Consider the following 14,735-nt stretch of genomic DNA (forward strand, 5'->3'; position numbering starts at 1 on the left):
TCTACACGGACATATGCATATGAATGTTTAATATAGGTAATTGCCCACTTGCAAGAGTGTGTGAAGTGGAGAGTAGTTAGCCGCGAGCGCACTGGCGAAAACACAGGGGGGAAATCATGCTTGGAAAGTTTATACATTTATACGTTTCCTGACCCTACTTTTCTATGTACGTATTTCTTTTTTATACCAATGTGTTCGCAATAAAATTTTCTATAAGATGAAATGTATAACATTTGTACAAAGCATGTGTAAGAGAAGCGCCAAATATAGAACCACGTCGCTCAATATGCGTTCGCGGCAGAAACGAACGCATTGTTTTCGTTCTTGATGTTTGTCATGTTTATACTTGTTGAAACATTTTATAATTTGTATGACAGTGATCGCAGTAAAATTCCCTACACAGACATATACATAATACATACAAATATTTCCCACGTGTCGGATATATCAACGGCTAAAGGGAACCCACTACCATACAGCCGCCACACCCCCAAACATACTTTGTGTTTTTTTTTTTTTACTCATAGAAGTTTGTGATATAATATTCATTCTGGTACCAAACAATTCGCAAATAAATTCTCTACAAAACGTATATAACTTTTTATAGATGATAAAAAATTCCAAATAGGTGTACTTACCCTGTCTATGTTGATTGAAGATCAACAGTTGAGCATTTTTTCTTCACTCCACCATCTTCAGGCTTCTGATCCTGAAGTTGCTCATCTGATGTTTCTTAGGTGGAGTGAAGCTGTTGCCGGTGGTTATTTTTTCTCCACCCAAAATATCTTTCTTCGGTGGTACCTTGTGTAGCAAGGCGCAGCGCACAGTGCCACATCACAAGTTTTACATCCATATATCACGTCCCTCCTTTTGCCAGACTTGAAACAAACACGGCATCTTCTTTTTTTTAGCCAAGTGCACGAGTTCATGCGTCAACTTGTAGTTGAGACGTTGTTCTGAATCTATAATTCTTGTATTTCTTGGATGCACTGGAGGAATATTGCCTTCTACAGGAACCACCAAACTTGTAGTAGAATCTTCTATGAAATCAGAAACATCAAGTGGTTCTATGTCCTCAATGTCCATTTCAGAATTTGTGGTTGATGAGTGGGCTTGAGGTGTTGAGGTGAACAGAGGACGCCTCGCACCAGATGGCCCGGGTGTTGAAACTGCCGCGTCAGCAGGAGGAGCTGCGCTGGCATCTATGTCGGGAACATGTGGTATGCTTGTTGTTGTTGGCCATTCCTCGCTGTTCCACGCCAATAAGGCTGAGTCACAAGGCTAAGGCCAATCTGAGAGTATCCCCATCCATTTCGGTTAAAAAATGGAATTTATAGAAATATTTTTTCGATGGACGAGAAAAGTAGTCTGTTATGCGGAATCGTAAGAAAAAACAGTGACGAGTTATCTCTAATCTAAAGCGCGAAAGTGTTAAGATGAGGATGAGTGAGGAAAACCTTCGACTATACATAACAAAAAATTCTGATAGAACCACAAAGTATCAAGTGTAATCCGAGGGTACACAAATCAATACACCCCTCCATATGCAAGTGATATTTTAAACTGAATGTACTCTGTGCACAGCACAGATACTATACCCCCATCCTGGACAAAAAGTTCGAAGGTGCCACGAATGTTGTGGCAATTTCAAGATGAGAATATTCACTGAACCAGTACTGATGGTACCAGCTCCTGAAAGAATCAACACACACTAATGTCTTGAATAAATACACATGATAGGCACTCATTAGAACCATTAGCCCACTGCTAACTGTAACCAAAGCTTCTAATGATAAACAATGTCTAACTCAATTATGGAATTTGCCTGTCAACAACTGACATGGTAATTAGTCAAATTGAAATATGAAGACTCAAATACAGGTATCCTGTTTTTGTTGATTACACCTAGCAAGTTGAATGATAGCAAAAGCATTTCTTAGTAGTCTCCATGTCTCATTGAAAGGCTTTAATTTGTAGATGAATGAACCTTCTAGAGGTCATCCCAAACTGAACTTATTATTTCCAGTGTCTTCCTTGCACCACTATGACCATGCAGGGATGCCGACTTTCCTGAACAGAGGACGATCCTCAACATGGACCAGTGTGATCTTGCCTTAAGTAGCAACTGAATGTAATACATACTTTTGAAAGTGCTTAACATTAAACTCCTCTACAGTATATATGCATGTATGTGCACACACATTTATATATACAGTAGTGGTACCACCACTGGTTGAATTAGTGAGGACCCTTAACCTCAGAGAAGTGAATAAAAAGGCACTCAAAGGGAACCTTGTAGACACCTATGTGTACTCCTGTATATTGTCTTCTACCACCACATTTTTAAGGTTTATAATACAAAAATGGAACACTAAGATATATATTGCAAGCTATAAAGCTCTTGGAGATTCTTGGATGTCAGGCAGGAACCAAGAATGCAGTGGGCATTTTACCACTGCAGTGCCTGGCTAAGGAGCTGGAACAAGAAGCTGACCACTCTTGGGGTCTTATTGTTTCTATGAACCTGGAAATCTAATTTTTGAGGAATCTTTTGGTTTTTTTCTTCCAGGGTTTGAGACCCTAGTCCTACAGGGAAAAATATTTGTATTTGTGGTCCAGATTCCTGTACTTATTTGACTCTGCAATTTTCCCGTGTGTGGCAATTCCGTCTGCCTGATATGTGAAGTCAATGTGTTAGCTAGGGAGGATATGTATGTGTACTCCCACACCAGCTGCCTACCATTCTGCCATGGATGTACAGTAATATAATTCCATCTGGATACCAACAGTGTTAGCAGTATTATGGAACATTAGAAAACATGCTATATCTCTAATGGGCACTGGGCAGTGGTGAAGCTCCTCTTGATACCAACTGTTCACTGTCGTATGTGCCATCACTTGGGGTGTTTGCTATTCAAACTATGCAGCCAATTTTCTTTTGCTTCTGTCTTGCCACAAGTACACTTATATAATGTGGGGATTTGGGCAGTGAGGTAGATTTCCATTAGTTTGAGGGGCATGCCTGTTGCAAACACAGGGATCACCAAATGAAATCCCCCCTGTATAGGAAGCACTGGACTTGTAATGTGAGCATCATCATGAAGTGCTTGTGTGACCTGGAGCAAGATTATAGCTGCATTTTCCATGACGCTGTTTCAGCTGTACTACTTGTTAGCTTTCGATGGAGCTGGTCAAGGAACTGGAACTACAAGTGTCCAACTCGGGAATGAATTATATGTGGGTTGGATACTGAACCATTGCTAAATCTCAAAAGGCCTTTGGTAGGATTTCCTTGATTAGGTTAGATGCTGTGGAGGATTAAAAGGCTGGTTCCGCAATCTGGGAAGCCATGCAGAGACAAAATCCACCAAGTCTGACAGGACGAGTGACTTTTTTCCACAGAGTCGAGAGAAAGGTTGAGGCCTCATATGGAACTAGGCAAGTTATCATACTCACTTAGCTTGGGTCTATTGTGAGAAGAACACCTTAAAAAGTAGATTAGCTAGGAAAAGATTAAGCACTTGGCAAAGCAGTAAAATGCATTACAAGTATCAATGTTAGTAATCCTGTCGTTCATTTTCTTTTAAGTCAGCTATTTTCTTTTCAAGGATTTCATCAACAGCATTCAATACAAGGGAAGCTTCAAAAAGTGTGCTGGACTCAGGATTAACTATTTGAGCATTCAGCAAAATGACTTACTTTATTTATGGTATTCAAGTTGGAAGTGACTATTTTGCATTTTTAAGGGTTCAGAGTGAGGCCTAGGTTGGTTCCTTGATCCTGGATTTTCCTGGGGTTTTCCAGGATGAAATCTGAGGAACCACCCAGAGTAACATCATCCAAAAACTAGATAATGAGCTAGCTGAACAGACTTCCTGAATATATGTGTTAAATAATAACAGTATGTATGTGCTCACATAATTGTGCATGCAGAAGTTGAGCTTTATCTTGTTGGTCTTACTCAACCTTCAATTAACTGGTGTACAGGTTTCTGAATTTAATAAGTTCTATCATATGTATATTTGAAAATGTGGATAGTCTACCTCCACCACTTTACATAGAGTACATTCCATTTGTGTACTGCTCAAACGCTGAACCAATTTGTTCTAATGTTCGTGGCTCATTTTGGTAGTTTCCATGTCCACCTACCTTTGTCCATCCAAAATAATAGCTTATTTTCTTATATAAGGTCCTCAATTATTTCTTTATGAGATTTTTAAAAGCAGTTCTGTTGACCAACTAGTAAACACTGCTGATATCCATTTCACCTGGGCACTGGTAGACACGTTCAGTGGGATATCATTCCAAGTGTCCTCCCTGCCCGAGTTTCATCTCTCATTTGTTACCTTGAGTCCAGTCACTTTCCCTGCACCCAGTTTGATTTATGTAACCTCTCTTGAATTAAACTAGAAGCTATTTGTTGGCATGTCCTCAAATTTTGTCACCAGCAAACATTGAAAGGAACGAGTCTATCTTCTCTGGAAGAGCATTTACATATATCAGGAATAGGATAGGCCAATACTGACCCATTTGGGACTTTATCGATGACATGTCATCACTCGGATCTCCCCCCTCAACATGACTGTCTTTTGTTTTTTAGATGTTTCTGTATCTTCTGTGAATCCTGCCTGCTTCTCCAACTCATACACTGCACTATTTTATTGTGGAATACTGTGCTTTCTGAGAATCACTAAATATGTCATCTGCCCCATCAGTCTCTGTCTTGTCTGATTTCTATTTGTTGCCAGGTCATGGAATTCAATCGGGTTTATAAGAATATTTACCACACCTAAACCTGTGCTGGAGCAGTATTATAAAGTATCTTCTTTCCAGATATGCTATTAAGTAGTTTCTTTTTCACTTTGTATCTTATGAAAGTTAGGGACACTGGCCCATAGTTTGGGGGTGTCTATCTCCCTTGTCTATTGACACTACACTGGCTTTCTTCCAAATTGTTGGCAGCTCTTCTATTTGCAACTTCTTGTACACTATAGAAAATGGAAAACAAAAGACTACTACTTCTCCTCTTAGTATCTATGACAAGACTGTCTGATGCAATAATCATTACGGGCTCCTGCTACATATATTTGCTTCTACCGGTGTGTGTGTGTGTGTGTGTGTCAATCACTCTGCCACATTTGCAAAAATGTCACAGCAGTTTTATGTTCTGATTCAGTGTTGAACACTTTTTGTAGGCATGCACACACACACAGTATATATATACTCTCGGGAAAAGCTATTCTAACCACTGTAATATACAAGGAGTAGCAAATGGAAAACTTTGATTTCACCTCCAACTAGGAATTAGTGAGATTCCAATAAATGATGTAATAGGTTATAGTTCCAAATGTCTCTGAAGGATCCTCATTTCCAGATCTTCATGTAATTTTTCTACCTTTCGCTGTTGTTTTACAAGCCGTTCTTGTATAATTCGTTGGCCCTCTGTAGACTGGAGCTTCTCAATGTCATCACCAGCACGCTCTTGCAATACATTAATTTGGCCCGTCATGTGCCGTACCTTCAATAAACGGTGTTCATAGTGTTTCAGCTCAGTCTGTAACAAAAATAAAAATTGTTATGATATATATTACTCTTGCACTGATATCATGCAGTTGCATTTTTTTATACAATACTCAAGTGAGAGGGGGGTAATCTTAAGACACATGTATACATCAAAATTTATTTCTTTAATACCTTCAATGATATAGCTTGAGAGTGTGGCACTGCCCAGAATGCAGGTGACCTGATAACTGGGGATTACCCATATTAATCTGTGTTCAACCTGCATACCACTCAAACTTAACCCACACAAATAAAAACAAGGTACAAAAGTGCTTACCTGCATACCATCAAATCTGAATAACCCATTAACAAGCAAATTAGAAGAAGCCTGTACCAATAATATGAATAGCATATAATAATACAGGAATTGACAGAACGCGTGTAATTAAAGACAAACATTATAAATAAGCTTATTCACCTTCATTTAATGAGACATTTTTAATTATATACCTGCAATGCCTACAGCAATCTAACATGATAACAAAATAAATTTACTTTTTATGTAACCAATGTGTAAGTGAAAGTAGTATGACTACATACATGTAATGATTCCAGCTCTTCTTGAGTGAAGTCACCCCGGATTGCCAGTTTCCACAGCCCAGCAACTTTGGGCTCAATGAACTCCTTGCTATTGGGTCCTGTTGTTGCTACTTTGTGTAAATGATCATAGCCATCCTTCAGCTCTCTGTGCTTCTCCCTGAGGAAGAATATACCTTAGAAATTGTCACCATTTTAACTAGTAAGGCTTTCAAAAAGAGATGGACCAATACAAGATTTATTACCAATTTTATTACCAATGTTAAATGACAGGAAATTAATGAAATTCAATTAAATATACAATACAGTGTTGCTTTCTTTTAATCATTTTCAGGTGATACTGAATTCAGATTGGCTGAATTCCTTCTAAACCACCTATAGAAAGTTGGTGCCTTCTATAGGTAGTTTAGTCTCGGTTGATAATTGCAAAATTAGCAGCTAGGTTAGGGTGCTACTAAGCCTCTCTAATACTATTTAGTGCTTGAAATATGTTTACTGCTGTACTTTATGTTGTCATTCTGGCCAGGACTGAACTCCTCTCCAGAGCCTTCCTAGTACCTGTACACATATAATCTGTCAGGAATATTTGAAAAGCTCTCTGCTGCAATGGTGCAGAATATCACTGCCAACAAAAAGGAGGCCTGGTCGAGGAAAGAGTCACAGGAACGCTAAACCCTGAAATCATCTCAAGTTAACCTCAAGATAGCCTCCATCATGAACCAGTTCACAAGAATATTCTAAGAGTTCATCTTATGCAGCATACGAGTGATCTGATCAGCATGGAGCATTTCACATTCATTTAAAACTAAACTAATTTTGTGCTTTGTTTATATTCACCCAGTCCAAGTGCTTCAGTTTGTTAACCAGCACCTTCTGTTTGCATTTGCACATCATTAAATGTCTATGCATCATTTTTTGTTTAACGTACCTCAGTGTGTTTGAAGGGTCATTTGATGATTTTGCTGAAGCCTCCAACTCTTGTAAGGTATCAAATCGCTTAATATCATTTTCAAGGTTGTCTGAAGAAAAAATATTAAAAAAACATTAGGAAAATTTCAATTAAATCTCCTAATACTGAACATTATATCATTTTTTAACATATTTTTTGCAGTATTCAAACCCTTTCAACTATTTTTTCTTTCTCCCATTTACTGAATGCATTTTCATTTGTGGAAGTTAATGTACTACTTAATTTTGTTTAGGGAACTTATGTTATTAGGCATACTGTATACAGTGGTAACTTGGTTTTCGAATTTAATCTGTTCCCAGAGACAGCTCGTTAACCGAAAATCCGCAAACCGAAACAAATTTTCCCTTAAGAAATAATGTAAATTGAATTAATCCGTTCCACATTCCCAAAAATATTAACTTCAAAATTCATTTCATACATAATACACACAAATATTTTGTACTAGAGTATGTCCAAGTTATAACTTACCTTAATTACCTCTTGTTGGTGTATGGAAAACAGTGAGAAGGTGGGGAGGAGGAGGAGAGGTGTTAGTGTTTGGAAGGGAAGTCCACTTCCATTATAACATCAGGCAGTGATGATTTCTCTGGGGTACTCACTCTCTCCTATATTTTGCAGGAGTATCACTAGGACCTGCTTGTGGCTCACTGCTTGTTTGTCTCACTAAGAACCTTTCAATAGAGACTTGTTTTTCCTCTATGGTCATCCTCACATGTGTTTTCTTAGGTTGAACCTTACCACTGACTTTCTTGGGACCGATGGCATGGTATATAATAATTACTTTTATGTTAAGAAACCAAAAAGCTGAAAAACAATAAAATTCTTTACAAAGAATTCAAGCGCGATCATCACTAGGCAGGAGGCACTGGTAAACTGAAGCGCGGTCACCCGTGCCACCAGGAACCATGTGCTCGGTCGACCCATACGTGTATCAACAAACTCGCAAAGCGAGGCAAAGCTCGTAAATCAATTCAAATTTTATGAAGAAATTGAGCTTGTAACCCAAAAAATTTGTAAAGAGGAACGTTCGGCAACCGAGGTTCCACTGTATATGAATGAACACGTCTATATTTATTAACTCATTCATTTATGTGAACAGTCATAAACTACAGGAAAAACATCCCATTTAAGAAGCCTTTTTTTGTAATAAGTTCAATAAATACAATAAGTTCTTGAAATAATGATAAAGATGGCTTTTGATTTACAATTAGTATAAAAATACTGTACAGCAGTACTTACTCTGCTCCTTCTCCATCTTGACAGAGGCAACATTGATTAAAGAATAGTAGTCATCAATTTTCTCCTGATGATGTTGGAACTCCTCTTTAAGAGCCTTCAACTCGGAATCTGCAATGTAATCAAATTGAAACTTGATCACTATACGTAGATGAACAGAAAATATTCAATTAGCAAAATTATACATATATATTTAAGATAAACTACTCTACCAAGTTCTTATAAGGTAATAAAGTAATAATTTTTGCTCTTAACACTTTTCTGAGAACTTCACTTGGAATTACGGGCGGTTTAGATAAGCGCTTGTCGGATCACGACGTAAATTTACGGTCCGTGTTATATTGGGTATATACTACTCGATCGACTTGGGGTTTGTATGAATATGTTTGCCATTAAATTTTCGTTTTCTCTAATAGGCACAGTGCCTATTTGAGAAAACGGCAATGTATTGTAACTTAGAGGAGAGACTATTGAGTTGGTGGCACAATGAGGGTAACCGCCCACTCCACACACTCTTGTGTTGGCCGCGATCATGATTCTACATTTATATGCATATGTCTGTGTAGAGAATTTTATTCCGAACACTATACAAACAAAAAAAACGGTGTGAAACAAGTATAAACTTGAAAAATATGAGCAAAGTAAAAACTTTTTACGCTCACGGGTACAAACAAGCGTAAGATTTCACAAAGTTATTTATAAAATTTGGTAAAACAATGCTCTCTCCAAAATCCAGACACTGTATCATAATTCCAGACCGAATCCAGATTCTTGCTTACATATGTATGAGCATAAATATATACTGTACATAGGTACGAATGTACGTGTTTGCGATTTTTCTTTAGTTCTAATTGAGTACCAGTTCGATAGACCCTTCCATATTGTCAACATCCTGGTCTGGTTGCTAAAATGTTGATCTTCTATTTTTCTGGCTTAAGATAGAGTAAATTATACATTGATAGATACAGATAAAGAATTAAAGAAAAACATACGTTGTATACATACAAAACATGCAAGACCTTATATGTACTGTCCATTTACATGCATCTCTCACCTAGTAATACTCCCATCTGTAAGCATATATGATGGCCCCCAGGTTTATGTTCAGAATGTGAGGAGGCAGTAAGCCTAAAAATTTTATTTATATAGTTTCTAAGTTCATGCAGAGAGAGAGAAACCTAGTCAGTGATGCAACGTGGCAGGCATCAGGCCCTGTAGAGTAAAGAATTCACACAAAGATTTTAGGAGATGCAACAACACTGGAATCCTCAGATGTGGAGGAGTAAGACGACTGGTTGCATAAAAGGGAGATTAGCCAATTGAGCAGTGACCTGAGGTCATGAGACCAGTGAAGAGCCTGAGTGGTGTTTCCCAAGCGAGCAGGAAGACACTGTAGTCTCTTAACTTTGTGCAGAGAGATATCACTGAAGAGAGCTCCAGAAATTTGACTAATGATGTGTATGCACCATGGCCAACAAGAAAGAATTGTTGGTGCATATACGGAGATGCTCTGTACGTCTTCTCGGAGAAGATTTATTAAGCAGTTCCTAGATTTTGCAAATTGAAGTGCAAGTCAGGAGATCTAGGTGATCAGGGACCAGAGCCTCAAGTTCTACAACTGGGCAGGAGGGCCAGAGTGTATGGTTGCTTCACAACTTAAACCTCTACTAACTGCATGTTGTTTTTAGGGCCAATCCTGATCAGCAGGGAGAGTGACAAGGTGAGCAGTGAATTACAAGTTGCCATCCTGCAGTACTGTATTGCTGTGATTTTGTAATTACCCAAGTGTAGTTACAGGATGAGAGCTACGCTCGTCCAGCTCGGACACAGCTACTTGTGTCCACCAAACAATGTTGAGGAAGTGTAGTACATTTGGATACCTACTACTTTGTGGACAGAATCAGTGACCGTGAGTCAGGGATGTGACTCAAGGTGTGACAGCAAGCGGTGCATCTTCTAGTGTCATGAGGTTTAGTTGACGACACTAGTCTGTACAGTATTTATATGAGAATGTGGAGTATGAGAACATATTTATGTCCTCATACTGCTTTTGCAATAAACAGCATGAAAGTGGAAAATACAGACAACTTCTTTATGCGTGATATCCAAATCCTTGTAAATATAACTGATATCAACACGAGCGTAGCAGATTTTGAAAGAGAAATTGACAACAAGCCCATGCACTCAGCCCCAGGCCTAGACTCATGAAATTCAACATTTATAAAGGAATGCAAAGTGTCAGTAGCACAGGCACTCGGTATAGTGTGGAGAAAAAGCTTGGGCACAAGGGAGATACCAGATGTGCATAAATCAGCAGACATAGCCCCTCTACACAAAGGAGGGAGCAAAGCATTGGCAAAGAATTATAGACCACTTGCACATAATAAAAGTATTCGAGAGAATGATCAGGAGTCATGTAACGGGGGGTGGGGGAAATAGCTCTATCTTATCCATTATACCACCCCCCAGTTAACTAACGAGGCCGGGGGAAACAGCTCTCTCTAGTCCGTTATCCCGTCCCCAGTTAGCTAACTATTCTAGAGCACTCCCAGAGTTCCTAAGGCAACCTCTCTCGTTCAACACCTTGTAACCTAGGTATTCGACTACCTAGGTGCTAAGACTACAAGGCGCCGTCACTTGATCAGTTACCCGAAACTCTAGAGAGAACTCTAGAATACAGAATCATTGCCACAAACGTATAAGAGGAAACGAAAGGAAAGAAATGAATAGTGAAGTAATTAGTGAGGGTTTGGGGTGAGAGGCAGAGAGGTGGGAGGAGCGAGGAAGGTCATTAGTTGAAAGTGAGAGTTTAGAGAAGGGTGGAGGGAGAGGTGTAGATAGGTAGAAGTAGAAGAGTAGATAGAAGTAGAAGAGTAGATAGTAGAAGACGAAATACTGCCACCATCCATTCATGATCATTACATACAAGACAAGGAATGGAACTTGTCTGTATCACAATATTCTCAAAAGATGTTATTACCATGTATCAACTCCAAACATGTACTCATTAATATCATGAAACCAGTAATCACAGAGGCTTTCTCACCTCAACTCAAAATCTCTAGGGAACAAAGTTAAACACAATTTAAATAATAAATTCATAATTATATTTCACATGAAGTATCATAATTTAAAATTCAATTAAAATGTTCCAGTTTAATATGCAAAGTGAGTCATCATCCAAGAATTCGAGAACCCTACAACTTGACTGCCCCTGATCATCACACAACACTTGTAAAACACGACAAGTCACCTTAATGTTCACTCACCGAGGACTGAGTCTAAGTTGAATAGAGAGGGGGGGGTCTGCAATTTTCAGGCAGCGTCACCCCCCGTCTGGTGACGGCCTATCTCGACGGCTGGCCTCTGCTCTGCTCCGCTGGCCGGTCTCCTATTGCTTAATGCTCGATAGCTCTCCGAGTTTATATTGGGGAACCTAGTAGCTAACTCCGCCCACAAGTAGATAGCCTCCGGCACTACCAAGCCACTCCTTAAACGTCGGCATGTTTGAAGGCTACCCGGCTCCAATTATACGCTTAGCGGAAGCAAGGTGAAATTATCATGATCTGACCTCAGGTCACTTGGGGTCATTAACGGTTAGAGGTGTGAGATCTCAGGCAGACAACTGGCGCCTCTCAGATCCTTGTCTGTGACTCGTGTACTCTATATATATTTTAAATAAACTAACCCAAACACTTTTACAGTGTTACAGTCAGGCTACCAGTATCATGGAAACCAATGACCTCCACAACATATGCCAACATGGATTTAGAGTGGGAAGATCATGCCTCTCACAGCTACTTGACCATTACAACAAAATCACTAAGGCATTAGAAGAAAAACAGAATGCAGATGTGGTATACGCGAACTTCGCAAAGGCATTCAATAAATGTAACCATGGAGTGATAGCACACAAAATGAGGTCAATGGGAATAACTGGTTAAGTAGGATGGTGGATACTCAATTTTCTGTCGAACAGAATACAAATAGCAACAGTCAACAATATAAAATCGAGTCCAAGCGATTCTCTATACCTCAGGGTACAATCCTTGCACCACTACTTTTCCTTATTCTCATATCAGATAAAGATAAAAAAAAAAAGTCGCAGCTTCGTACCATCCTTTGTAGATTACACAAAAATCAGCATGAAAATTACTTCTGCTGAAGACATTGAAAAACTACCAGCAGATATTAATAAAGTTTTCAATTGGGCAGCAGAAAATAGTATGATATTTAACAATGATAAATTCCAGGTACTGTACTCAGGTACAATAAAAATGAGGATCTTAAACATAATAAGGGGTAGAAAACCCAATCAAGTCTCCCATAGTAAGAAAGTAGCATGTAAAGGATTTGGGAATAATGATATCTGACGACCTAATGTTTAGGGAGCATAACCAAGCAAATATTGCATCAACCAGAAAAATGATAGGGTGGATTACAAGAACTTTTAAATCCAGGGATCCCATCACAATGGTTGTACAGGTACTATTCAAATCACTTGTGTTGTCCCATCTTGAATACTGCTCAGTACTGTACTCACTTTCCCCTTCAGAGCAGGAGAGATTGCTGAAATAGAGGGAGTACAGAGAACATATATGGCCATACAAAGACACGATAGAGCACCTAAATTATTGGGATTGTCTCAGTGCTCTCCAAACGTACTCTCTTGAAAGGAGACAAGAGATATCAAATAATATACATGTGGAAAATACTGGAGAACCAGGTACCAAATCTACACAGTAAAATAACAACATTCTGGAGTGAACAAGCAAATGTGATGCAGGAAACTGTAAAATATTAAATTTTTAAATTTTGGTGGAACAAAAATTTTAATTTTAATTAATTATATAATTATCCAATTGCTCTTACATACTAAGCAGCCATTACAGTTGGTTGTATAGTACAAATGGCTGTTACTGTAATCATATATTTTCAGTTTGTTCAACATACTGTACTCTGTACAGTACATGAATATTTCATAACAAAATATGATAAAAAGCCAGAATTTAAACAGAATGTTTCAATCATTACCTGAAAATCCAGAACTTTCAGCTTTAGCCCATAACTTGTTCAGTTTCTTATCCTTGAATATAGCTTTCAGAATCTTCTGATCAGTCACCTCGTTCATATACGACTCCTTACTGTCAGCTGATTTATCTCGGAGATCATCACTCAAATTGTATCTTATCATTATTCCTATAAAACAAAAATAACAATTAACAAGCAACTTCACTTTATAATCCCTCTCCTTAACTGCGCTACCAATTGTACAGTACTTACAGATATTCAAAACTCTGTTCACCAGACATTTGGGTACACCTGTACTAGCCAAATAATTAAATTATCCAATATTTATTTGTCATCTGCTATTAATAAAAGTAAAATATTTTTGTTCGTATTTCATTAATCTGCAACAAATTAAAAAAAAAAAAAACTATTACATTTTGTGGACAGAATCGGACAGTCTGTTTTAAATAATTTACAACATTGTAATAATGCATACATTGCACTTAAAATTAGAACTAATGCCTTACAAATAAAGCATATAAATCAGTAAGCAATTATTTAACCAACCTCTTAGTTTTTTCCGTAGTTCTGCTTCTTTTAGTCCTTCCTTGTCTAATGCATTTGCTTTTAGTTTTTTCAGAGTCATTTCCTCCTTGTCTTGCACTTTAAGCTCTGAGAAAAGCGACTTCAACTTAGTTTCAGACAGTCTCTGTTAAAAAGAAAAAAGTATTTTTTTATGGTATACTGTACTGTATACAGATTTTATCCAACACAAAATGACACAGGCATGCAGGGTTCTTTATTCATTGACCATATTCACACTCTCACCATGTACCTGGTATGCTCAGGTGCTTAAACCATACTGTTTCAATGACTGCTGTTTTTCCACTGTATTACTAATATTTGTTTATGGTTTCTGCTCCTCTAATTTTTTTCCTCTAATTTCCTAATTTTACATTTACATGTGCTTGTGAACATTTCACTATACTGTACTGTACTGTAATATATCTTCATTTTACAATGTAATACTACAGTGATGGCTAAATAATGATAAATTTGTGTATATAATGTATTTAAAGTATTCTTTTTATGGACTGAAATATTAAGTACAAATGGTAATGTCCTTTAACAGCCAGAATAACATAGGATAAAAATCCACACTTGGGTATTTGTGAAATTTATGTAAAGAATTTACAGTTTTTCACACTCTCCCGAGTGCTTTGTCAAGGTCCAAGTATGTGGTAAGGACGAGTTTCATTAGTTGTCGAGATTAAGTCTCATCCTAAGAACATATTGTACTCAGACCTTGACAAAGCATTCAGGAGAGTGTGAAAGACTGTATAATTCTCTACATAAATTTCACAAATACACAAGAGTGAGTTTTTATCAGACTGAAATATTGTTAATGGAAATTATTTAT

The 14,735-nt window shown here is 37.9% G+C and overlaps 1 protein-coding gene across 1 annotated transcript in view; it reads right to left on the bottom strand.

The window, feature by feature from the left end:
• Nucleotides 1–442: 442 nt before the first annotated feature.
• Nucleotides 443–14,735, bottom strand: part of LOC123767402 (alpha-2-macroglobulin receptor-associated protein) — an 18,618-nt gene continuing 4,325 nt past the window's right edge. The window contains exons 2-7 of the mRNA XM_045757084.2: nt 13,883–14,024; nt 13,340–13,504; nt 8,309–8,416; nt 7,028–7,118; nt 6,103–6,259; nt 443–5,554 (exon numbers count right to left, since the gene is read on the bottom strand). Of these exons, the coding sequence (XP_045613040.2) occupies nt 5,336–5,554; nt 6,103–6,259; nt 7,028–7,118; nt 8,309–8,416; nt 13,340–13,504; nt 13,883–14,024 (882 nt within the window). The 3' untranslated portion in view covers nt 443–5,335. The remainder of the gene's footprint in view (nt 5,555–6,102; nt 6,260–7,027; nt 7,119–8,308; nt 8,417–13,339; nt 13,505–13,882; nt 14,025–14,735) is intronic.

The sequence above is a fragment of the Procambarus clarkii genome, chromosome 86 (genome assembly GCF_040958095.1).
Source record: "Procambarus clarkii isolate CNS0578487 chromosome 86, FALCON_Pclarkii_2.0, whole genome shotgun sequence".
Classification (NCBI taxonomy): Eukaryota; Metazoa; Arthropoda; class Malacostraca; order Decapoda; family Cambaridae; genus Procambarus; species Procambarus clarkii.